Below are 27,254 nucleotides of genomic sequence, written 5' to 3' on the forward strand. Positions count from 1 at the left end.
GCTGATAAGCTGCACAGCTCTCTGCCTTCCAGGACTGCTGCTGCCAGAAAAGCTACTTTAGAGTATTTGGTCTCAGTCCTTGCTTCCAACCTTGGTGCAAGAAGAGAACGGCATTCTTGTAAGATGGCTTTAAGCAGTTGCTGGCCCACTTCCTGAATGTGGACAAAGTATAGTTATAAATCTGCCTGGTTGTTGGCCTCCTTGCCTGTACCATGCCATCCACCACTTTCTTAGGGAAGCCAGACTTTTATAGTTCCCACCATTTAAACTCCATGCTGTCAGCTGAAATCAGGCTGGGTCCGGGTCCAGTACAGGTTCCTGTGACAGAAGATCTGCCCTCACTGGGAGGTACCATGGGGCATCCACGGACATCTTTATCAGTTCTGAGAACCATGGATGTCTTGGCCAAAAGGGGGCAATGAATATCACCTCTGCCTTCACTCTTTGCACTTTATTCAGCACCTTGCTGATCATGGGGGCTGGGGGAAAGGTATATAGCAAGCCTTGCAGTCACTGATGTAGTAGCCCTCTGCTTGTGGTTCCAGGAACCTGGATAGGAACCTGGGGGCCTGGTGGTGGTGCCGTGATGCCAGCAGGTCCATTATTGGGGTCCTGAATTAGGCAGAAACCTCCTGAAAGGTGTTTCAGTTTAGTGCCCATTCTCCTTCTGCTTAGCCAATCTGCTTGCATGTTTGAGAGGCCTTGCAGGTGCTGCACTCTCAGGACTGCTAGGTGCTGTTCTGCCCATAGGAAGAGGAGCTCCACCTCCTTGTAAAGGAAGATCGCTCTAGTGCCACCCTGATGGTTGATGTGCCCCTTTGTCATCATGTTGTCAGTTCTCACCAGGACATTCTTGTTTCTCAGTGAGTCCTGGAAGGCAATTAGTGCTAGCCTGACTACTCACAGTTCCAGCCAGTTGATGCGGTTCCCCATTTCCAAGGGGGACCACTTGCCTTGAGCTACTTGGCCCCTTGGCCCTCCCCAACCTCTTTTGCTTGCATCCGTGGTCAGCATAATGTGAGGTGGTTGTAGGAAGAACACTTCCTTGATTAGGTTACTTCATGAAGACCACCATCTTAGTGATCTCAATACTGAAGGGGGAAGTTTGATCTGCTTGTGGCACTTCCTAATGATGTGCCTCTGGTGCGGTAGTAGAGCCCACTGAAGAGGTCTTGTGTGAAAGCGGGCCCATGGGATGAGGTCTATTGTTGAATTTAAGAGGTCCAGTGTTGCAGAGAGGTCCATGAGGTCTGATGCTTTTTGCTTGCGTATCCTTTTGATTGTGTCCAAGATTTTCTATTGTTTCTCTGGTTGGAGAAAGACAATTGCTGACGTTGTGTCTATCCTGGCCCCCAGGTGGACTAGGTCCTTGGATGGGGTAAGCTGGCTCATTTGCAGATTTATCAGGAAACCATGCTCCCGCAGCAGTTCAATGGACACTTATGAGTCCCTTGCCGCTAATTTGCTGTACCTGGCCCTGATCAGTAGGTCATCTATACAAGAGTAGATGTGGATTCCCCTGCTGTCTCAGGTGGGCCACCAGCACTACCAGCATCTTGCTGAAGATTCTTGGCAAGGATGACAGGCCAAACGGTAGGACTATGTACTGGTAAAAATTGAAACTAACTCGTAAATCATGCTGGAGTAGAGTTGCCAGCCTCCAGTTGGTGGCTGGAGATCTCCCACTATTACAGCTGATCTCCAGGTGACAGAGGTCAGTTCACCTGGGGAAAATTGCCATTTTGGAATGGAGTTGTAGCCTGGGCCAGTGAACCTCTCCAGGCCTTGGTAAAGTACACTACCCTGCCCAATGGCTTGGGCCCTGTGTACCACTAAGAAAAAACGTCTGTAAGAGAAGATGTAAAACTCTGAAAAGCAAAGAATAGATTCCAATACAGCATGCATTTGTTCAGTGAACATTGCACAATACTGCCAAAAAAAGTTTCTGTCATAAACATAACTATTAGATGTGTCTTATTTTGCTTCAAGCATTTCAACCATTAGTTTGTCTAATAAGGATGCACCCCCTCCCCATTTGCTTTGCTTCCTTTATTGCAGAATGAATACTTTACTCCAGGACCTGTGGTCAACCTAGCCTGCTCAGGCATATTTCAGGCTTCTCAGAATTTCGAGTTTTAGTTTTAGCTTTGTTTTTTTTAAAGTAAGTCTCACCCATTGTTTCTGAGGAGGTGGAAATGCTCAGGAAATAATTTACTCGAATGTTAGATATACCTGCCCCTGCTTGATAGTGTTCTGGCCAGTGTGAGCCCAAAGGCATCTGACAAGTATTAGACAATCACTATACGTTGTATATGTAGTATACATTGTAGGTTCAAGCCTACAACGAACTCTCCCTAGAAGCTAAAAAGACCAAACGAGGCTACTGTACTTTGGTCACATTATGAGAAAACAAGACTTGGAGCTTCTGGTTTTGGTGAATCGCTGATGGGTGTGTTTCATCAAGCTCCGATGAATGCGACCCATGATCGTAGCAGATGGGAGGGGTACCGGATGTCTCTGGTCCCCCCTAAAGCCCTTGGAGGAGACTTGTAGCCTGGAGCACGAGAGGTGCCACTCCCGAGGGATTGAGGTTCCTCTTTGCCCCAATAGGTCCCACCGCTGTGAGACCAGCAATGGCGACTGAGCCACACACCAGGACAAGCAAACTGGAGATATAGCATTTTAAAATCTTCCCTACCTTATTGAAGCAAGCAGCTGATGAAGTGTGAGTCCATGTGCCTTTAAATCAGACAAAAATCCAAGTGGACAGCTTCCCCCAAATCCTCAACTTAAAAGCGGAGGGAGTTGAGCTGAGGTCATCCCGGGAGAAAAAAAGAAGAAGCAACTTTAAGAGGCAGAGGGGGGAAAGCTGACTGGAAAGCATTATATAGCACAAATAGAGTGCAGACTGGTCAAAGAGCGAGATTTAATAAATTTACAGACTTTTTTGAACTTTCTCCTAATGTAAACAATGTCAAATCGGGCTGAAAAAATGGCACCAAAAGTGAGAGCTTCTCCTTCAGGAACTGTTAGCTCAGCAGCATCGGCTTCCAAACTGGAAGCAACCATAGACTTTCCAAACATGCTAACCACTGCATTATGCCCTCTACTGGACAAGGTGACCCATCTTAATAACAATTTTGAGACTCTCCAAAAACAGCTAAAATAAATCAATATAAAAACAGAGAAAACAGCAAAGTCTTTGAGAAACGTTGATGCTAAGACAAAGGTGTTGAATCAGAGACTGGAGGCAGTGGAACAAGAGAAGTCTCTGATAAACAATAGCTGTTACAACTACAAATGGAAAAATCATCATATATCCTGAGAATTCAAGGCATCCCGGAACAAAAAAGGGGAAACCTCAAGGAGATTTTAAGCAATGCCCTTGCACAGGTAGTAGACCTTCAAGCGGAATTTGTACAAAGCAAGATGGATGTGGTCTACCGGATTTATCCAGACTACATCAAGAAAAATAAACTACCTGGTGAAATATTTCTGAAATTCTCCAAGAGGAGGAGGAGGAGATTTGATTTATACCCTGCCCTTCACTACCCAAAGGAGTCTCAGAGTGGCTTACAAACTCCTTTCCCTTTCCCTCCCCACAACAGACACCCTGTGAGGTAGGTGGGGCTGAGAGAGCTCTGACAGAAATTGCTCTTTTTCAGGAACAGCTCTTATCAGAACTATGGTTTGCCCAAGGTCATCCAGCAGATGCAAGTGGAAGAGTGGGGAATCAAATCCAGTTCTCCCAGATTACAGTCTGTGCACTTAACCACTACACCAAACTGGTGTATCGGGTCTACCAGAGATGTTATACTTAAAGCAATGAATGGGATTACTCTAAAAATCGAAGGCAAAGAAATGAGACATTCCATTTGAGATAAGAAGAGACAATAATATAAAAAACTGACAACTTTTTAACAGAAAAATTCCACTCCCTACAGATGGATTTTACCAGAGGGACTTATCTTCAACTTAAAAGAGAAAAAAGAAAAAAATAGACTCTGTTGCTAAAGCTAAAGCATTTTTGGAGCAGCATCAAAAAACAGAGAAAGAGAAAGGAAAAGTGGAGGACAACAATGCAGAAGAAGAGGACAGCGGAAGTAGATCAGGAAGCAGTAGCAGTACAGTAGGCAGCTCCCCAGGAGAAGACTCTAAATCTGATATGGGAGCAGCTGCCCCCAAATTTCTTAAAGTCAGATGGGACTATGATAAAGATAAGCCTAAGGGGAAAAAGAAGTAAAAATGAATAAATTCTGAAAGTTTAATATTACCAAGCTTAATGTACCAGAGTGCACTTATTTTGCTAACATGGTTTGTAAGGAAATATATTTGAAACAGTTAATCTCACTCTTCATCTTCTAGAATGTTAAAGGTAAGGGAAATTTTGAAATAAGCAGTTTGTATCATACCAGATCCCTGTTTAGCTGTATGTTTTAGTTAGTGTTTCAATGTTCCCTGCCCTATGTAGTATGTAGTCAAAATGCAATTAAAAAGTTATTAAAAAAAGAGAAAAAACAAGACTCACTGGAATACACAATAATGCTAGGATAACTTGGAGGTAGTAGGAAAAGAGGAAGACCCAACATGAGATGAATTGGCTCGATTAAGGAAGCCACGGCCCACAGTTCTGCAAGACCTGAGCAAGGCTGTTAACGATAGAATGTTTTGGAGGACATTAATTCATATGATTGCCATAAGCTGGAAGGGACTTGACGGCACTTAACATGCATACACACAGATCATAGGTTTGCATTTTATCGTATTCATATTTAATACAACCAAATAAATGTAAATTGATTAAACTGCTAGAATTTATATCCTAGCACCTATTTATTGATGTCTCTCCCTCTCCCCCTTTAAATTTAGGTCCCTCCCTTCATGAAAAACTTTTTTGTTCTGTGTTACTCTAGAATGGACAACATAGTGTACAGTCTCAGTTTCACAACAGTGGATATTCCCTATTTCTCAACAGTGGAGTGGCTACTATGGTCGCCGCTTAATTTATCTTTGTTTTGTTTTTAACATACTGTTTGTGATTATGTAAGCACAAATTAAAGCATCCATTGACCCTGATTCACAGGGTGTTTTATATATTAATAAACACTTACAAGGAAAATATGATTTTATATAAATCCTAAACCCCTGAAAAACTGAGGGCAGTAAAATGATATTAATGAATGGTCAGGAAAGACAGAGGAAAATATTTAATTGTACTGTATTTCATGGTGTGAACTGGTATGAATAGAACACCTTCCTTTTTTCTCATATCCAAAACCTTTGCTGCCTAACAGTTCCAAGTATCAGAAAAAGAACTGATTATCTGATTTTTCGGCCTCTGATCCCTTGCATAATGAGGTACAATAGTACCCCTCCATGTCTTTTGGCACAACCACTCAAAAGAACAGATTGTAAGATAGGCTTAGACCAGTAAGAGCTCATCTCAGCTTACTGCATTTGATATGACACTCCACTCATGAAGTAACGGTAGCCTGTCATTTCTTGCAGAGCTGAATAAGAAACTCGTGTTTAGTCACAACCAGCTGTGATGAATGTTGTGGCAAGTACCAAATTGGCCAGTGGATAGTGGTGGAAATACATGCCTAGTTGCCATTCATTATGGAGTTACATTTGGGATGAAGACTAGTTTTAAGAGATTACAGCATTGAACAATCTGAGCAATTATGATAGTGCAAGTCACTGGGACCAAGTACTCCAGTTCCCCTTCCCATCCCAGCTGTTAAAGTGTCTCAGCCATCATTGTATTAGGAGTGGTAACTCAGCACATCTTGACTATGTGGAAAAGCAGCTGAGAGTCCTCTGAGATTTAAAGCCAGGATCTAGTGACCCTCAACTGGCAGATCAGATGCTGTTTTCCCTACTCACTATGAGACTCCACAAAGCACTGTTATGCATCCATAAGGGAAAATTAATTTTATCTTGTCAAAATTCTGTAAAGTAAAGAAATTCAAGAAAATGAGATATATGCTACCTTGGTGATATAGCAAGTGCCATCAAGTCGCAGCCAGCTTATGGCAACCCCATAAGGCTTTCAAGGCCAAAGACATTCAGATGTCGTTTGCCATTAATTGCCTGTGTCCCAACCCTGGACTTCCTTGGTGGTCTCCCATCCAAATACTAACCAGGGCTGATCCTGCTCAGCTTCCAAGATCTGATGAGATCAGGCCAGCCTGGACCATCTGCCTTACCAAAGTATAAATTTCTACCTGGCTTCATGATTTTCATGTTATAAAATACTTATATCAGACTTGTCACTTGCCACCAAACCCTTTGCTACTTGTGCTTTAATTGCGGGGGAAGGGAGAGCGGGTGCCCAAGAACTGTGCTGAATAGAACACTTGATAAGCTTTTCTAATTGCCACTAATGTAATGTGTTGCCACTGCTTATCATTACTTAAGCATGCAAAATGGGCACTATTATAATTTGCTAAACAAGACAAATCATTTTTTTGAAAATGTTAAATAAAACTGTACTTTCATGCATTAAATTGAAATAATTATCTAAAGTAACTTTTGAATCAAAGAACTAAATATAGTATTATGGGGAAAAAATCAAAACAACAGTACAAATTGCAATACATTGCTCTGAACTTATGCTATTCAAACTTGAAGTGATACACTCATATTGTTTGCCTAGCTTAATGATGTACTTTAGCTAGATTGAAAGTTAATCTGTGGAAATTTAAATGGAATATAAATGAAATTTCCGGGCGTTAAAGCACTGCAAGTAACAATGTGCTTGAAACATGCATTCAAGCAGCGTACCACTTCCATGCAAGATTTGCATCTTCATGCACTTAGTCCCAAATTTGTGTAGTTTTTTAAAACAACAGAACTCCACACACATAGGCTAGAGTGAAATGTCCCACGGCAAACAGAACACTTTTTACCATGTTTGTTGGTGGCACCACGAAAACAGTTAAATCTGCTTTTCTTCTTGTCATTTAATAAATCCTCCAGTGTAACCCCTTCATGTTAAACACATGCAATCCCATCGTTAGTACAGTAGATGGCAGCAGCAGCAGCACAAAAAACAGTAAAGGATCCACATTCAGTACAAGCAAGGTGAGAGAGTGTTGTATTACCAGTGTATTTTTGGGTGTATTACCGGTACCTACAACCTAAATCGAAGTCTGCATGTATTCACAAATTCTGCACAAGCACCACGCAGTCATGGCATCTGCTAGAGTTGATAAATTCAGCATCCTCGGAATCTTCACTTTCATTTTAAGAAGTTTCTGATGCTTATGGCAGCACAGAATGTTTTGAAAATGTTGATCTGTGCAAGGTGACAGTGTGTGGCACCAGCATCCCTTGGTGCAAAGGTTTTTTTAATCTTTGTTGTTTTTACATACAAAGCAAACACAGAAATCCATTCACTCCTTACAGCAATCTGGGATTCTTGGCCAAGTGGAGTAGCTTTCACAAAAGATTTTGAAAGACCTTGGGTAAGTCGTTTTTAAAAGTTGCGCTCATCATTCAATGCCTCATGTTCAACTATTGGCATTTAGACAAAGTATAAAGCTCACAGATTGATTCAGAGAACTGTAAATTGGGCTTTTCTTGCAACCCAAGCTAAGAGGTTTGCCTAGGTGAGTTGAATGTGCCAATACAAACAGAAATTCTATATACATTTTTCAATATTTGCACACAGTTTATTAAAGGCACTAATAACAGAGAACTGTATTTGCAACAATATGTATACCATGCACAAATTCCACTAAAATATTTCAGGACATGGTATATCAACAGCCCAGTTTGGATTTCTGTGAATCAATGTGGTGTGGTCTCTTCTAAAGGAGACAAAGTTGGCTTTGAGCTGCCTGAAATCCTGTGCACGCTGACCACGGAGCAACAAGCACTGAACCCAGTCAGACTTACATCTAAGCATTCATGGGGTAGTGGCCTGCACAAATACTACAATCTACACTGATCATATCCAATCCTTCCAGATTCACAAATCTGAAAATACAACCAACTTTGTAGTTGTTGCAAAGTTTTAGAGGATGATAAGAGTACTTTGCAAGAACTACTGTGTAAGGTATTAGCTGTGTAATAATGTAAACTTCAGTGGGTTTCATATTGAAACTAGCCATTACTACAACAAAAGTTTCATTGCAGTAAAAGTATCAACAGCCTAATCCCTAATGTCAATTAGCATCACTCTGATTACACTAGTTGGGAGGTGGGACTCACTTGACAGTATATGTCATGCTCACCTAAGACAGAGCTTAATTTCTGTACCTAACCTTTGATATCATACACAATGGCATTTTAAGTGGTAGTGTAAAATCTCACAGGCCACTCTCGGTTAGGTTTTCAGGAAGGTATTTTAATACCGTCACAAAAATGCAGGAGGCCTACAAATAATCTTAAATAGCTTCAGTAATTTTCCAGTCAATAGCTAAATTTTAAAGTTATTTTGAAACATCACAACCCCTATGCCACAGTGATATTGTTAACAGATTAACTGTTCCATTACACAGTGTCACCTGATATGGCACAAGCTGGTGTTTTAAGATGCCATTAACACCAGGACATAAAGACATCGAACACTTGAATAGGGGCAAAGAATATCTCTTCAAAAGATGATAATAGCGGGGACATTGTCTGGACCTGACATCCTTGACTCTAAAATTAGATCAGCAAATGGCTAAAATTGTTGTTTTCCTTTTATGAGCACCAGGGGCTAAATCTCCAGATGAACTAATTTTCTTCACAGAGAAGATACTGGTAGGCTATTTTGGGGGTTGTTATATAGTGATCATTGACTCTGTGAAGAAGCCTGAATAGGAGGCTTCCTAGTTAACCACATCTGACTTATTTTCATATGACTGGGCACTGACTATCCAAGCTGTTTGAAATAGCTAAGGGAGATCGTGGAAAACCCAAGACTAAAACTGAACTGACATAAAATTAGGAATCAGGCCAAGGATTACTAGCCAGGTCCTCTCAAGACACCTGCTCTGGTGTAACAAAGCACTGATTTATTTTATTCAGTGGTTGATTTATATGCTACCTTTCTGCCTTCTACAGGCACCCGAAATTTCAGAAATCAACAATCATAAAACACAGCAACATCCCCTGCAGTTAAAATAGCACAAATCCAACAATCAAATCAATTCAAGAAAACAATAACAACATTCAAACATCTTCTAGAATAAAGATGTCTTTAATGTATGCTGGAAGGCCTATAGGCAACACAGCCATCTCCTGAGGTGAAGGGGTTCCACAGTTTGGGGGTGGCAGAAGAAAAGACTCTACCATGAGTATGTATCAATCAAATCTCAGAGAACACGAACTCCTGCAGGAAGGCCTCACCTATTGATCTCAGAGCTCAGGCAGGTTATTACATTATCGCTACAACTAAACATATTTCTATGACATTTTAAAACATGTCCGTTTGTTACCTTAAAAAAACAGTGCAGTTATTTTAAATATATAGTATTAACAAACATCAATAAGCATTACATTTGCACAAAAGAGATGAAGACTGACATTTTAGTCTATGAGTTAGCTAGATCCCATTGCCAAATGTTATATCCATCCTAGCCGTGCACATGCATGCACACTTAATATACACATGATTATAGAACATAACTGAAGCAATTAAATCCATGAGCCTTGCACAGTAATAAAAGCAAATGTATTTTCAAGATAAGCAACATGTCACATAGTCTATTGGTTCTCAAAGTTTTTGAAGTGGGATACACTTTTAGACTTACTGGCTGCCTTAAGCCAAGAGGAATGGCAGGGTATAAACATTTTAATTAATAAAGAAGTAAAATTACTATACATTTCTGGACCCCTCTACACAGTAACTTACTCTACTTTCTGTCTACCCAGTATAAATACAGGAATATCACATCAGTTAGCAATGAAGATGTATATGTATTTTTCATGTCTAGGATTTGTAAGTATATAGCATTATTGGGCACCAGACTGTATTTCATGGTTATTTTGTGCATTATACTTGCCATTGGGCCTCCTAGAGCCTCTTCTTCCGGCTCCCCGTTTCCCTCCTCCCTTGAACCTCACAACCTGCCTGCAAGAGACTGATGAACAACTTTTGGATCCCAACCCACATTCTGAGAACCACCAGGACTGTCCCTTATCTATTTGTTGCCACCCTAACTCCTGGCAGAAGGTAGCTAACTGGGAACTCAGGCATGGTAAGAGGAAAACCCGATGGAAGACACGGTTGATAAAAATGTAGGGAGACTAAAACACGACATTGCAGTATTGCAGGCCCTTTGCCAGAAGACTGAGTGGAATTTACCAGTCAAGCCATGCCCCTATAGCACTGTTTAGATCCTGAATCATCTGAAGGCTGGGCCAAGGATAAAACACAAAAATAAGCTTCTGTTACATGTGGGAGGGTACAATAAAAATAAGTGATCTTCCACTTTTACAGTTTAGTAAAGGGTAAGATAAAGGTTTCCCTTGCTTGAAAGCTAGTCGAATCCAACTGTAGGGATGCGGTGCTCATCTTCGTTTCCAAGCCGAAAAACCAGAGGTGTCCAAAGATGTTTCCATGGTCATGTGGCCGGCATGACTAGACGCTGAGGCGCATGGAACGCTGTCACCTTCCCACTGAAGCAGTACCTATTTATCTACTTGCAATTTCTTGCTTTCGAACTGCTAGGTTGGCAGGAGCTGGGATCAGAGAAAGGAGCTCACTCCGTCATGCAGCACTAGGGTCTTGAACTGCTGAACTACCGACCTTCCGGTCTGCAGTTCAGCATCTTAACTACTTGAGCCACCGCAGCCCCCCTTGGGTAGGAGATCAAAACTGAAAATAGACATTTTCCTATCAGACACGCATGCAGTGATCTTTTGTGAGCAACTGATTTGGCCCTATACAGTGTAAGTAATTTTTAAAGCATACTATATTCTTTCCTAGTAGTAGCAGAGCGAGAAAGAGGTACATACTATTTCGTTTTCCTTCTTCATCACCATCCTCTTCATTCTCAGGGTCAATATCTTCTGCTTGGGTAATCCAATCCAAATAGCCTTTGAGATCTTCTTCAAGCTGCTGCTTTTCACGCAGCTTCTGAAAATCTCCCCTGGCCTTGGCTTTTTCTCTTTCCTTGGAAAACTCCCTATTGGGTTCAGATAAGACATAACAGAAATATTGCTTTATGAAGCTGTATAATGTTCTGTTGGTATTTCTTGTTGATACAGGTAAGCAAAACAAATGATACAGAAATGTGAACTGTTTCCACAGTTAAGACAGTGATGCAAAACACACCATGCTGAATTCCTTATATATTATAATTTTCAGCTTTGATAAAAATACAATTTATAGAAATTATAGTTTTCTATTGCCGTATTTATATTGGCATCATACTGGATTTCTATCCCACTTCATCTCTCCTTGTAAACATTAAAAGGTTTGGTTTATTTTGAATCTCTTAAAAACTGTGATTCTAGACAGTAACAGCACCTAGAATCTCTTAAAAACTGTGATTCTAGACAGTAACAGCACCTAGATTTTTAAATATAATAGATTAATGCAATTTGGTAGAGGAAAATAGGGCTACCAATGAAATGCAGGAAGATTTGAGGAATACTACAGTGAAAAGCTATCTGAAATAAGGCAGTTCATTTCAGAATGAAAACTAGACTTGTACATAGGACACATTTACGTCAGAGATAATTTCCCTGATCATGAGGAAAGTGCTGTAACATCCCAATAGCCTTTTGGTTCCTGAACCAGCTCACCCTGACAATCATGACTTGAAGTCTTTTTTCAATAATGGAAATAAAAGTGAACCGAAAGGGGATGTTTTGAGCCTGTCCTTCAATGTTATAAAGTGCCCTTATTGCAAATTACCAAAAACAAAACAAAAAAGCTCAATACGAAATAGTTTTTTTAAAAGCCATCAAAGCCACAGTGAGGCTCCCTGGGGTTTATGCCCCACTCCAAATTTGCCCTGCTCCTCCTGCCCACCTGTCCTCTACCACAAATACACATCACCTGTCACGATCCTTTTTTTATTCGGTGGTGCGGTGCCACGCCCACCCTCCCCCCAACCAGCGTGGCGCAGCACTTGGGCTCAGGGCCAGCTAGAGACACTTACTCCCTGCCCAATGGGCTCCAGCAAGAGGGGCTGGAGGCAGCTGCATATGCCCCCATTTCTGCTATAGTGTAAGTGTAAGCTCCTGTTCCTTAGAGAGGTCAGTGTGCAGCTTGTGCGGGTGGCAGAGGGTGGGTAAGGAATTAAGTGTAAGTTTCAGGTCTTTTGATCCCACTTCACAAGCTTGAGTTCCTCGCCCTTCTCTTCCTCTACTGCTGCCCTGGGACTCTCCCACCCCAAATGCATTTGCAGCTCACCTGATCCTGGGTTGGGGAGGGGCTTTGAGGCTGAGTTACAGATAGGCTACCTTCCCATGGGAGAGAAGTCTGGCAGGAAGCGACTCTCCACTCCTCCAGCCCCCATCCTTCCTCTCTCAGAGTGTGGACTTTCTTCCTTTAACCCTTGGATTGCATTTCTGCCAGAAGCTCAGTGGATGCCCTTCTTTCTTTCTGTGTTCCTTAGAGAAGTTTGAGTGTGGCTCATGGAGGTGGGGGGGGGGGTGTTGAACAGTTGGCAGGCAAGTGCCTGAAATTGACAAGGTCAGGAAGCTGAAGGGAGGGAGAAGCGAAGCCCCAAACTTCTGCTTCCAAGCAATGCTTTTTTAAAAAGGGTAGGGTGGACACAAAAGAGACCACTGCATGCCAAACCTGGGTGTGATGTTTGGCTTGGCTTGGTGTTGGGGAATTGGGCTGGGCCTCCCCTCCTGCAATGAATTCAGCCAAGCAGCAGCTGCCAAGCCACTGCTTTAATTTAATTTTATTATTTTATTAATTTTTATTTTCTAAAAAAAAATTACTTTTGCCCCCCCAGTCGGAATAACGAGACAGACAACAGTTTGGAAGTAAACAAGGGCCACTTTATTAACTATTTAACATAACATTGCGGCAAGGGACCATCTAGGCGAGCACGGAACAGGCAAGGCAGGTGTCATTCACTTGACTAACCTCCTTGCCCTTTTCTCGGGCGGGTCACCCAGCTCCGGTCTTGAGCCATTGATCTGGCTCGTGACCGGCAGCCCAGCAAACTGGTCGCCACATAGGAGCGCCTACCCCTGAAGCCTGACAACTTGCAGAGAGGAGCATACCCTACGAGGTTCCCAGAGGAGGTGATCACCATTCCCCACCCTGGACCTGAGAATCCGAAGGCAGTTCCTGATGACCCCCTGTTCCCTAATGGGGAAATTGCCGTCAGGTGCTCACCGGTTCCGGTTTCTTGCCCGCACCAACCTGCCAAGTGACCAACCTACTTAACTGCTGACCACCACATCCAACACTTCAATCCACTGCTCCCAGTGCAGGGTAGGCGAAAACACCCCCACCCAATCTGCCAATTCCGGGTGGAAGTGAAAAATTCCTACCCGGCCCCAGTAGGCGACCAGCAAAAGCCTGCACTAAGAACAGGGCGGGAGGGTGGGCGAGCACAAGTCTCCAACTGACAGGGAGGGAGCGGAGCCCGGCAGTTTGCCAAGCCGGCTCCACCCACCCTGTCCTCGTCATGACGCAGCGCGTCAATCTACTGTTGCTGCCTCGGTTCCTCCGAGGCGGCAAAAAGCCCCCGGACCGAGGCGGCAAAAAGCCCCCGGCAATGCCGGGAGGCCGGGAACTCCATTGTGACATTAGAACTGATGTCGTGCTCCCCTGGTGCCGCCCCACCAAAAAAAAAACTGGGAAGATTTTTACTCAGGGACCATAGTAGGGTTGCCAGGTCCAACTCTGGAAATACCTGGAGACTTTGGGGTGGTACTTAGCAAGAATGTGGCATCACTTTTTGTGATGTCATGTTCTGTGATGTCACTTCCAGGTCAAAGGTCAAGTGATGTCTCTTCCCGAGCTCCACCCCTTCCGATGATGTCACTTCCAGTGCACTGCACCAAAACGTCACACCTTCCCATGATGTCACTTTCAGGGCACTCCCCTAAACCCACCTCTTCCTCTGAAGTCACTTCCTTCTTCCAAAATTCACATTTAAATGCACTGCCTTATATCACTTCCCACCCCCACCTTTTCCCCACTTTACATTACTTGTAGGCTTTTAGGCCTCCTTCCAGTGCAAAAATAACAAAAAGCTTTAAGATAAAATACTTTAATTTAAACATTTAACAATTAGAGCAAAAACAAGCAAATGGTACGTGACAAATAAGTTTACAAAACAAGAGACTCTGTCATGGTTATACTGCTTTCTGCTTTCAAGAAGAAATGCAATATTTATCTTGGCTTCTTGCTGCTTTCATCAACTCTGGTCTTGACTTTATAAACTTCTAGAATTCTTCACAGTGCTTCCTGAAATTCAGTTTCACCTGGAGTTCTGCTTTGATAGGTCTATTATTCAGTTGATTTCTTTCCTTGATCCAGAGCTGCATCCTTAAGTTGAAGACTCTCTCACAGTAGACACTGGATACAGGGACAGACAGTGCGAAAGAGACCAACTTCAACAGATGGCTGTCACCACCATCTGGAATGCACCTGAACATCTTTACCCATCTCTGGTCTAGCTTCTCTTCCTGTGAGAAAATCTCTTTTTTGGCATTTTGACACAATGCAGAAATCATCAAACAGCTTGTCAATGTCTATTCGGACCAAAATTAAGGGCTTTGACAAGACTCTGGGTCCCACATCACAGGATTGTCAAGCAAGAGCAGTGCCATGTCTTTGAAAATTGACGCATCAAAATTATACCATTTCTCAAGATAGTCACTGCACCTTGAGAATGTCTGGCCTGCTTCTGTTTGGGATTTTGTCCTTTGAGATCCAGAGATGTTAACCAGACGGGCTATAGCAGATCTTCCATAGGACTGTTTCTGTCTCCTCTGTGTCCTCTTCTTAATCCTTCTCACACAATTTTTTCACATTCTTCTTCCCCACATGACAGGAAGTATGCCCTCAGTGCAGGCCAGCACTGAAGAACCTGTTCAGCAGCAGGCATAAGTGACAACCACTGCGTTGGACCATGCCGAATCATATTTCTATACTCTATATCTACAAACTCAAAGAAGAACCTCAAGGAATCTGTACTTTTGGCTGAGCATGAGACATTGCTGTATATTTGTGTGACAAAGACTTCTACATTAAAACTCTGTGCCTTCTTCCCTGTTTTAAGGCAATTGTGAAGTAAATGGCATTTGCAGCCCACATCTATCAATCACTTGTTAAGCTGCTTAAGTTTTTTAAACACTGACTTGTGTTTCCCAAAATTCACTGCAGTGTTGTCAGCAACATAAGATGACACTCTGTCCAAACTGAGACCATTGTCCTGTAGCACACTACAGAGCTGTGCTGCAAATGCTTCACTGGTCTCCTCTTTGTCATTATATGTCAAGCAATCCTTCTTTAATGAAAAGTAATGAACAGTCACAGGAAACACAAATGCAGGGAATGTTATTTTATTTACTTCAAGTATATTTACATTTCTCTCCAATGGAGACCCAAAGGGGCTTACATAATTTTCCTCTCCTCCATTCTATCCACACAATAACCACCCTGAGAGGTGGGTTAGGCTGAGAGTGTTTGACTGACCTAAAGTTGCCTAGCAGCAGTAGGGATCTGAAACTGGGTCTCCCAGATGCTAGTCTGGCACTCTTAATATCTTAATATATTTTTCACATCTTAATATTTTCAAGTACCTGCAAATAAATCACAAATGAAACATATTTCCCTCTACCCCACTCTTACCCATACTCACAGGCTGCTTTAGCATGGAAGCTTGCTATATAATATCACTTAATTCATAACAAATCTGGGCTTCCCCCTTAAACAGCGGAAGCCATTCCCAATCTGATAAGACTCAGTTAGTGCTCTTTTCTCAGGTCACACACAATTGCAAGCCTAAGGTCCTGTTCATATGAGCCGTTTGGGCCGGGAGAAGGACGTGTCGGGGCCGGAGCAAACGGGCGCGATCCCACAGCAACATCTGGGGAACGTCGTGCTACCGTCTCCAATTCGTCCCATCCCGCCCATGAAGCGCACCAAAAAAGAACCACCTACCTGGGTGGTTCTTTCGAATGGGCCGCGGCAAGTGCGGCCGTGGGATCACCGGCGCGTCCTTGCGCCAGCGCATCCCCGGCTCCTGGCCAAACTGCGCATGTGTGAGCATGCGCAGTTCGCCAGCCTCCCCTTCCCACCATCGCTTTCTCCCCGGCATCTAATCGTGCCGGGGAGTGACGGCGCCGCGGCTCGGGGGATCCGTGAGATCGCGCCGCGCCAACTCAACTTTGATGCGGCTCAGATTAGCCGCAGTTCGACCGTCCTTTTCCCTGCCATGTGGCAGGGACCTAAGTAGCTCTATCAGAGCTTAGGTAACTCTGTGGCCAGGTATTTGTCAGTCGCATTCCCTTCGCACAAAAAAGAATTTGCAACTCTTTATGCTTCAGGAACTTGGCAATTTGGAAGTTTAAGACAACGATTCACACCTGAGGAAATTCTTATTGGCCCTTGGAGATGTCCTATGCACACTAGAGCATATTACATTCTCCTCTTTTCTATGCACTTCATTGTTATTCTGTTGGCATCAGGTATTTATTTTGTAGACCTGATCTCCCTCTCATCGTTTCTAATCAGAAAACGTGGCCGAAATCCTCTGCTCTGTTAATCTAGTCAAATAGGCTTCTAATGAAGTCATTTAAAGGCCGCTATAGGAAAGATACATTCTATGCCTGCTTCAGAGGGTAGCCACGTTGAGACCCAGTTTGGTGTAGTGGTTAAGACCAGCAGACTCTAATCTGGAAAACCAGGTTTGATTCCCTCCTCCACATGAAGCCAGCTGGGTGACTTTGGGGTCAGTCACAGTTCTCTCAGAGCTGTTCTCTCAAGAGCAGTTCTCTTCGAGATCTCTCAGCTCCACCTACTTCACAGGGTGTCTGTTGTGAGGAGAGGAAGGGAAGGAGATTATAAGCCACTCTGAGACTCTGAGTGAAGGGTGGGGTATAAATCCAACTCTTCTTCTTCTTCTGCAGTAGAAGAGCTAGATTGAAGTCCAGTAGCTCTTTAGAGACCAATGAAGGGAGCTTCAACTCTCAACTGTTTGGTGTAGTGGTTAAGTGTGCAGACTCTAATCTGGGAGAACCGGGTTTGATTCCCCACTCCTCCACTTGCACCTGCTGATGTGACCTTGGGTCAGTCACAAGCTCTGGCACAGCTGTCCTTGAAAAAGAGCAGTTTGTGTCAGAGTTCTCTCAGCCCCACCCACCTCACAGGGTGTCTGTTGTGGGGAGGGGAAGGGAAAGGAGTTTGTAAGCCGCTCTGAGACCCGAGTGAAGGGCGGGGTACAAATCCAATCTCTTCTTCTTCTTCTTCTTCTTCTTCTTCTTCTTCTTCTTCTTCTTCTTCTTCTTCTTCTACTCTCAACTCTCAAAGTCCAGTAGCTCTTTAGAGACTAATGAAGGGAGCTTCAACTCTCAACTCTCGAAATCCAGTAGCTCTTTAGAGACCAATGAAGGGAGCTTCAACTCTCAACTCTATGCCTGCTGGGATTAATTAGTGCTCCTCTATGTCAGCCAAATGGGAGGGGAGGAGCACATGATTAAAGGTTTGCATACTGAATAAAGATCCTTCTTATTTCTAATGGTCTCTGATGTTATAACTTAAATTCCAAGTCTAAGTCTTGTGCCTAACCCTGACCACATACGCTACCATGGGAGGGTAAAAAGCGTGCATCTCTGGATTGAGTTCCTAATGTGTTCTGTCCAAGATGCCAACTAAGGGTTTGGAATCTCTTCCCTTAGGAAAAGCAGGGACTAGTGAAAAGAGATTCTAGTGGCAAATTTTCTAGAAACCAGAGAGGGTATAGACCATCTCGTGGTTTGTTGTTTAATGTACTGAAAAGTACAGGATTCCCTCTCATCCCTGGACTGGCCTGGGTGGGCTAATCCTGTACAGGGTGGCCCTGCTTGAAGCTTTTTCAACCCCGAATCTGATGACTAAATTCAGATACGCTACCTATGAAGATTTATTAGATAAAAATGAAAAATTAAAAACCCAGAACATGTTAGAAGCCCAAGGAACCGCACTTTCATGGTGGGCCAGAAATATAGGTCATAATATTGAATGAGCTAAATGGGAAAAAATGTGGAAAAATATGAGAAGGCTGAAAGCAACCTCTATGAAGGAAAACCTTTTTTAAAACGTTCCACCGATGGCACCTCACCCCAGCAGTGTTAGCACGATGTTATTCTAACTTATCGGAGAAGTGCTGGAAATGTAAAACTGAAAAAGGTATATATTTTCATGCTTGGTGGACGTGTGTTAAAATTCAAAGTTTTTGGAAAGAGATTCACATTACTATGGTACAAATAATTGAGAGATTCACATTACCATGGTACAAATAATTAACAGACCGATTCCATTTGCCCCTGAGATATTTTTATTAAAAATAATGCCCGATAATTTTGAAAAGACAGATGAACATTTGCTTAGCCACCTGCTTATGGCAGCCATGATGATGTTGGCAAAACACTGGAAGCAGGAAGTTACACCAGCAATGAAGGATTTTATAGCTAAAATTACAGAAATAGCTGAATTGGACAATCTGACATTGAGGCTTCAAGGGGGAGAGGATGATGATTTTAAGAATATTTGGGCAAAATTCTACAAATGGTTAGAGAAAAAAGTATAGATGTCTTTATGTTGGTTTAGTGTATGTATGTCTAGAGCAGATCCCAAATGCATTCTATGTGGAATCCATATGTTTATGTGGTTGGATATGATATCAATAAATATTGATTGCAAAAAAAAGCAGGACTTAGTATACAGGGATCATTGTAACATTATTCTCTTTACGGGGACTTGCAGGTGCCCATGCAGAGGAGAAAAGTGGGCAGGCACAGAGGGTGGCCCATTCTGCATCTAGCATTCACTCTGCTGTTTGACCAAACCCACGTTGGAACAGAAATTCCCCTCTACATTGCATGCCATTTTCACTTTCTTTGATTGTCGATTTTATGGTAGCCTCCACACTGCATGCCAGTTTCACTACCTTTGACCTCTCAGTTTTATGGTACTGTCTGCATAGATTTATGGCCATTTTATGGCCATTCAGAGGTGATTCTGCAGTCAGTACGGCATTGGCCCTGGGTATTTGAATGTGGTTTTGAGCCACATCTTTTTCTGTTCCAGTCTGGGTTTGGTAAAACAATGGAGTGAATGCTAGATGCAGAATGGGCCGGTGTCACTTTCACTGCTGGTATTAGACAACCAGCGCATGCTTTATCAGTGTAAAAATTACTTTGACTTACACTCACAGAAGTGTGCCAAGGGAAGTGAGGGATAATTTATTTCTAAAAAGAAAGGTCCTGGGACTATATGGAAGCTTTGCCAGCTGTGCTGGAAGGCAGCCCTTGCCCTTAGTGCCAGCTGTGGGGGTGGATGGTATGGTCGGGGAAATCATTCAGTGTGTGCTCAAAGGTGCTTGTCTTGGATATAAGATATGACTAGGACTGTCACTCCCTTAAATGCTTCCTAGATCATCATTAGTATCCCATATAGCAATGGCCACCTCAGATGAGGGATTCCCTCTTCTTGCATGCATTCAGGAGAGAACACCTCTTCTGATGTGATGCTGTTAACACATGGATACACCACCTAAAAGGGGTATATGTTTTTTTCTGCATAATCCCTGCACTATAAATGTTGTAAATAATAAATAGCAGCCCTGATGATAGGCATATACATACTCTGAATGGACATGTGCATGTGTTAGAGAACAGGAGGGGGGGTTTCCCTACACCAGAACTGTGCTCTGGTAAATTCATTCCACAATAGAAATCTCCACATTCAGAGATGAGTCTTCTGCCATCATGCAGTGCTTAACATCTCCAAAGAGACAACCAAGTTCCAGAAGATAAAATCTTCACACTGGCTTCAATTTACGCTCCAAATAATGCAAAAGAAAAATTCTATGAAAAATATTTTCAAACACAAAGAGACAACCAAGTGAAAGTACACAAATCTTATCTTGTTGCAGTCCTTACTAACAACCCTATCATGTAGCAGTACTCTTAAACTGCAGAGGAGTGAAGGGGTGGGGTGGATGCTGAAAGAGAATGGCTTGGTTATGGCTACTAAGTTCATGGCAGAAGCATGAGTTGAAATAGGGACTTCCAGATTCAAAGATCAATCTCTTTGGAGTACTCCTAAACAGGTCTACTCAGAAGTCAATCCGTATTCAGTTAATGGGGCTTACTCCCTAGATAGTGTTCTTAAGGTTGTAAATAGGGATGGGCACAAACTGGGAAAATGGTGGTTTGCGGTTCGTCAGACCCCATGAACCACAGTTCACAAACCTCCACAAACATTTTGGTTTACCGAACCAGTTCGTGGTTCATTAGGTTCGTGAGTTGGGGGGAGCTCCTGTGGGGGGCAGCATTTCTAAATGCCCTCCCTTCACTTCGCAAGAGGGTTCTCTTTAAATGCTTTCACTCACTGAGGTGTGCAGCCACTGCAACACACCTCAGTGAGTGAATGGAGGGCATTTAAAGAGTAAAGGGAAGGCATTTAAAGAAAACCCTCTTACGAACCAAATGAACCACTGCAAAAACATGGCGGTCTGTGAGCAGTTTGCAAACAATGCAGTTACATGAATCGCAGTTCATGAACCAACAAACTGACCCAGTTTGTCATGAAATTTGGTTTGTAAGTTGGTTCACGCCCATAACCATAGTGGCTTCTCTGAGAGTATGAGTATCTGAGGGAGCATCTTGAGACTGTGCAACTTAATTAACTCTGAAGTGATTCAGTTGCTTTCTAGGTGCTGCTTCATAGTGAGTTGAGGATTGCAAACAAACTTTGTTCAGAACAAAGTTTGGGTCCAGTGGCAACTTTAAAGAGTGTGACTGCACACCAAAGCTTATACCCAGAATTAAACTTTGTTGGTCTTAAATGTGCCACTGGACTAAAACTTTGTTCTATTTCTTCAGACCAACATGGCCACCTTCCTGAATTGAACTTTGTTTACTTTAGGTGCAGATAAGAGTTAGTTCTTTTGCAAATGGATGTTAAAAACAAGGGGAAAAGTGAAAGGAAATTATTTATAACATGCCAACTGTCTTATGAGTACACCTGCTTAGACCATAGTCTCTCCTGCCCTTCCTCTTCTCTCTCTCACACACACATGCACAAACAACCCTCTCCCTTCTTTGTTATGCATCCTCTCCTCCTTCCTGCCTCTTCCTAATAACACTGGCTCACAGGCACCTGATGTTCTCTATCTGTCAATCACACCAACTTCTCCTGATGCATGGAACTCCTTCAGTCTGAGCAGCAAGGAGAGAACAGCTGCGTGCAGCACCGAAACTCAGGCTGCTGCGGCCATTGCACTCCTGCCCTGCATTTGATTAACAGGAGGCAGTTGCCTTCCTTCAGTGCTGCCCTGAGCCCTCCTTCAGATTTCTCAGCATTCTGGAGAGAGAGCCTGTACTACAGCTGCTGGAGACAGCCACAGGAATTGCAAAGAACTAAGTGCAGCAGCCCTTACATGTGGGCACAGCCACTTGCCCCAGAAGGACTAAAAGGTGTGTGTGGGGGGGGATAGGAAACTTCATGATGAATAGTTGGGGCCCAGGCAGCAACTCGCCCTAGAAGCCACATGCATGCACACACACAGGGATGAGTGGGAGGTAGAGCAAGAGCCCACAGCTGCTGGCCAAAGGTGAGGAATAATTTAAGGACTGCTGGGAAGCTTGGTTAAAGAAGGGGATGGCGCAAGTCAAGAGGCAACTGTTCTCAAACTGTGCTTCTGCAGGCGTAGCCAGGCACCTAAGTAAAGTTGTAAGTCACTGTCTCCTACCCCCACCCAACCTGACCCAGTCATGCACACACAATTTGAGAAGAAAAACTGAGTGCCAACCAGTCATCCTGAATGGAATGGGGTAGGCAGGCTGACATACTGGCAGGCTTTGGCCCCTACAAGGAGAGCTCGAACCTACCTCCTCTTGCTAACAAACAACTCAAAGCACTGTGCACAGGCTGCACAGTCCAGCTTTTAAACATAGGGGATGCTTGTGACAGATTGCAAAGAAAAGCAGGGTGGTTTTTTTTAAATACTGCTTGTGTCAGAAAGTCAGGGAGTTCAAGAGTTAATTTTCCCTGGAAAGAACAGCTTATGTGACTGGCTGCTCTACTCACTCTCTGATTGGCCAGCATCAGCTTAGAGAGGAAATAAAACAACTGATCTGGATGGAAAAGATTCATTCGCCATTTGAGACACTTTTGATCTTGGTCTGCAATCTAACGTCTAGATTAGTAGCCAGAGGGTTTGGCTTCTGAGGGAACAGACTTTGGGAATCAGTTATTTCTGACAGGAAAGTCAGAAAAGTACTTCTACAGAGAAAAGAGAGACCTTATTGTCTTGAATATATTAGAACTACTCTGAGGGAAAACTTAGATTCTCAGTCAAAAAAGCTACAGAACAGTTTTATACCGACAACGGATACTGGAGAGGACTTGGCAGAAGTTCTTGGTAGTTAGAGAGAACTCCCATACAAGCCAAATAGTAAAAGGAGCTATTGCTTCTTAGGGACAAGGAGAATAACTTCCTTCCAGTGAAAGGGGTTGGGAAGAGAACCCTCGTCTGTGATAAAGGGGAGAAGCTTAGACACCTTGGGAGTTTGTGAAAAACTGTAATACCTAAAGGGATAATCTAGATATCTGAAGGGAGAAACATAGAAGGACTAAGACAAACCTATTCTCTAAGAAACTGTGTTCAAGATTCTGTGTAACAGCTAAAATATATAATAAGCAAAAACTTCTCACTGAAAAAAACTTGAAACTCAGAAATTACGCTTCAACAATACTCTCTTGTATGTTCAAAAGTACTTAGGATAGACTAGATTATTAGGAGTTGATTGGACAAGCAGTACTTGGAGAACCACTATAGTACCATCCCCACTCTTCATATTGTGTATGATGACGACGGCCAGCCCAGTGATTAGTCTGTGGCTTAGCAAAGACCATCTAGGGGATGGCCGGGCAGGCAATACCAGTGAACCTGGGGAGGGGAAAGTACAGCGGTAGGACCAGGCAGGGAGTTAAGGGAAGGGGGCAGAGAAACAATTTAGCTTGGACTCCTTCCAGCCTATGTCCCATCCCAAAGGTTGCAGGCAGTGGGTCTAGGAAGATTGACCCTCCTCCGACATTGGCATTGTGCAATGCCAGGTTTATAAACAATAAGACCACAGTCCTTCAGGATTTTCTGCAGGAGCAGAATGTAGACCTGGCGTGCATGACTGAGACCTGGGTGAGAGAGGGAGAGACAGTATCTCTCTCCCAATCAGCCCTGCTGTGCTATCTTGGCTGGTGGCCACCGAGACTACACACGAGAAGCTGGAAACACGGTCCGAAATCAAGGTCAGTAACAAAGCCAAAGGTCAGATAGCCGGGAAGTCAAGTCACGATTGTAAGTTTCCAAGGACAAGGAGTGGCTGCTGCACACTCAGAAGCAGGTCTGATTACACAGAGTTGCCGCCACGCTGAAGCAGGAACATGGAGTGCTTTTGAGCAGGCCCTTCCTTTCCTGGGAGTTGAGTCTGCAAAGTCTTACAACTCCTCCCGTTGCCTTTGCAGGATCTGCAGTCTGGCACGCCTTCTTCGCTCCTGCATAGTCAGCCTCTGGTGTGCCCGACATCTGGGGCACTCAGGAGAACTCAGCGGAGAGTCTGGCCTCGGGGTGTCTGCAGCTGGGGGAGCTGGCCCAGGCTCAGGAATGATCTTTTCTTCTTGCTGCACCTCTTGTGCAACTGCTGGGGACTCTTCTTCCTCAGGTACTGTTGAGGGTTCTTCTTCTGGGCTGACTCCAGAGGAGGATGAGTTGCTCCCTGCCTCTACCTCATCTGAGGAGGAGTCAACCTCAGCCGAACTAGTACCCACGAAACCCACCTGGGTTCTCAGTCCTTCACCGGTCACGGACTAGGGAATGGGGGGAGGAGTGGTGTTATTTATCTGGAAGACTTACTCCTTCAGGGCGCTTCCGTCATGGGGGATCACGGACATAGAGTGTGCCAGCCTGGTGTGGAAAGCTGAGGAGAGTGGGGCAATTTGGCTGGTGTACTGACCGCCCAACACACCGGCCAACAGCCTACCATCCCTGGTGGAGGTCATATCAGGTTGGGCCTTGGAACACCCTAGACTGATAGTCTTGGGTGATATTCAATGTCCATGCTGATGACGCGGCCTCCACTCAGGCAGCGGACCTAGTGTCATCCATGGTGGCCCTAGGACTCTCCCAACTTGTAACAGCCCCCACTCACTGGGCTGGGAACACGTTCAATTTGATATTCACAGCAGGAGTTACAGTAGACCGGATCACTGCCTTGGCAGTGCCATGGTCAGGCCACTTTGCCTTGAAGGCTTACTTAAATACCCCACTCTGACCCTGTCTAAGCAGCGAGCCTATTTAGGCTTTCCTGCGGAGCCAAATGGACCCAGTGCAGCTTCAGATGGCTCTTCAGGATCTGAAGCCCCCCAGTAGCTCGTTGAATGAGCTTGTAGAGGACTGGCGCAGCTGACTCTCGACAGCCATCGATGAGATCGCTCCCTGGCACCCTCTGCATCCCCGCTCTGAGCTCGTTCCAGGGTTTACTCAGGAGTTGCGGCTGATGAAATGGGGTCTAAGATGGCTAGAGAGGCAGTGGCGGCATGCCCTCGATGAAGCTACAAGAACATCTTATAGGATGTTTATGAGATCCTATGAGATGGCAGTCAAGGCCACTAAGAGACAGTATTATACCGCCACGATTGTGTCTGCAAGCTCACGCCCAGCACAATTGTTTAGAAAGATTCAGTCTATTACGGCTCGCCCTGCAATGGCTTGTCTCCTTTCTCCAAGGTTGGTGACAAAGGGTGGCGCTCAGGGAGGAGCTGTCCCGAAGACACCCCCTAGTCTGTGGGGTGCCCCGAGGGGCAGTTCTCTCCCCAATGTTATTTAACATCTATATGCGCCCCCTTGCCCAGATTGCCCGGAGACATGGGCTAGGGTGTCATCAATATGCGGATGACACCCAGCTCTATCTGTTGCTGGGTGGTCAGTCTGGCTCTACCCTGGAAGATCTGGACCGAGCGTTGCGGGACGTAGTAGGCTCGCTTAGGCTGAGTTGACTGAAACTGAATCCAACAAAGACGGAGGTCCTATGCCGGAATCGGAGTGGCTCAGGGTTAGGGGTCCCTCTTCTGGCCTTCGGTGGGGTGCCATTGGTGCCAGCGCCGAGGGTCAGGAGCTTGGGAGTGCTCCTGGATCCTTCCCTGACAATGGAGACCCAGGTAGTAGCTACTACCAAGGCAGCCTTTTACCACCTTCGGCTAATTAGGCAGTTGGTCCCCTTCCTCGAACGCAATGATCTGGTATCAGTGATCCATGCTATGGTCACCTCGAGGTTGGATTACTGTAATGCTCTCTACTTGGGTAATAGAGGGCAGTGGCAATGCAGTTACAGGGCTTTCTGGATAATGCTTCTATTCTAGACCCCTTCCAGTCTGGCTTTCGCCTGGGTCACGGGATGGAGACAGCACTGGTCGCCCGCCCTCACAGACGACCTCTGGAGGCATCTGGATCGGGGCGGATTGACAGTGCTGTTGCTGTTGGACCTGTCAGCTGCATTTGACACGGTCAACCATCAGCTACTGACCCACTGCCTCACTGACATTGGAGTTCAGGGACTAGCCTTGCAGTGGCTTGCTTCCTTTCTCCAAGATCGGGGACATAGAGTGGTGCTGGGGGACCAGCTATCCCGAAGGCACCCATTGGAATGTGGAGTGCCTCAAGGGGCAGTGCTGTCTCCAATACTTTTTAACATCTATATGTGCCCTCTTGCCCAGATTGCCTGGAGGCATGGACTGGGTTGTCACCAATATGCGTATGACACCCAGCTCTATCTGTTGTTGGACAGCCAGTCCAATTCCAAACCAGAAGATCTAGAGCGGGCATTACAAGCTGTGACTGGCTGGCTTAGGCTGAAGTGGCTGAAATTGAATCCAACGAAGATGGAGGTCCTGTGCCTGATTCAGAGCGGTCCGAGGGTAGGGATGCTGCTCCCAACCTTCGATGGGGCACCACTTGTGCCAGCGCCAGAGGTTAGACATCTGGGAGTGGTCCTAGATGCTTCCTTAACAATGGAGGCCCAGGTAGCAGCCACTGCCAAATCGGCCTTTTGCCATCTTCGGCTAATTGGGCAGTTGGTAACTGGGGCCAGGGCTTTTTTGGTGGTGGCTCCACTCTGGTGTAACAAGCTCCCAGAAGAGACCAGGGCCCTGCAGGACCTCTCACAGTTCCACAGGACTTGTAAAATGGAGCTCTTCCACCAGGCTTTTGGAGCCACCGCTACCTAATATCTCTACCACCAACAATTGATATCCATGTTGGTGGAACCCTGGCCCGCTGGTCCCTTAAATACTGCCCGAGCCAATTACCCGAGACAGCCGCAGAAGGCCAAAGAGCTGATCGCAAAATGAGGAATGTTGCTAGCACTTTATTATGTCTGAGTTTTAACACTGTGTTTATATTAATTTATGTGATTTTATGTTATTGTATTGTTGATGTTTTACTTTGTTTGTAAGCCGGCCTGAGCCAGCCCAGGCCGGGAAGGTGGGATAAAAATTGAAGAAACAAACAAATAAATAAATAAAATATTTGAAAGTTTTACCTCAACAACCTCTATATCTTGAATCCTCATATATTCCCTGCCTGTTTATTAAAATCTTTATTCTGTTTTGAATGTTAAGTTTGTGTCATGTGCCATTTCATGAGGGTATTTTAAAACAAGACAGCTCCCATATTCCCTCTAGTTCCTGTGCTGGGTCATAAGCCTAAACTAATATCTGTGACATGGTGGGACAGTAAAAGCTTATAAAATAAAGAAGAAATACATGCTACTGAAGGGCAGCTCAGTCACCGAGGGGAACTAAAAATATTTTTGGAGGGAAAATCTGCCTGAGAGTGGGGAAGCGTCAGGGGTCTGTCATAACGCTCTACCCTTAAACTTGTCTCCCTTCCATAGAGACTAGGAGGAAGGAATGATAGAGCATCCTTTTTTGGCAGCCATTTCCCTCCCCTGCTTCCTGATGTCCCTGAAGAAGGGGGAGGAGCTCCAAACTGAGGGATCTCCTGCTCCCCATCTGGGGACTGTCAACTCTAAACCAGATCTGTAATAGACCATATTGTCTGCATGCAGGAGAA

General features: G+C 44.4%; 1 protein-coding gene across 1 annotated transcript in view; it reads right to left on the bottom strand.

Moving 5' to 3' along the window:
* Nucleotides 1-27,254, bottom strand: part of CACNA1D (calcium channel, voltage-dependent, L type, alpha 1D subunit) — a 228,120-nt gene that overhangs the window by 161,167 nt on the left and 39,699 nt on the right. The window contains exons 7-8 of the mRNA XM_015418841.1: nucleotides 10,954-11,123; nucleotides 6,912-6,989 (exon numbers count right to left, since the gene is read on the bottom strand). Coding sequence (XP_015274327.1) covers nucleotides 6,912-6,989; nucleotides 10,954-11,123 — 248 coding nt within the window. The remainder of the gene's footprint in view (nucleotides 1-6,911; nucleotides 6,990-10,953; nucleotides 11,124-27,254) is intronic.

This window comes from Gekko japonicus, unplaced genomic scaffold (genome assembly GCF_001447785.1).
Source record: "Gekko japonicus isolate JY-2015 unplaced genomic scaffold, Gekko_japonicus_V1.1 scaffold1549, whole genome shotgun sequence".
Taxonomy (NCBI): Eukaryota; Metazoa; Chordata; class Lepidosauria; order Squamata; family Gekkonidae; genus Gekko; species Gekko japonicus.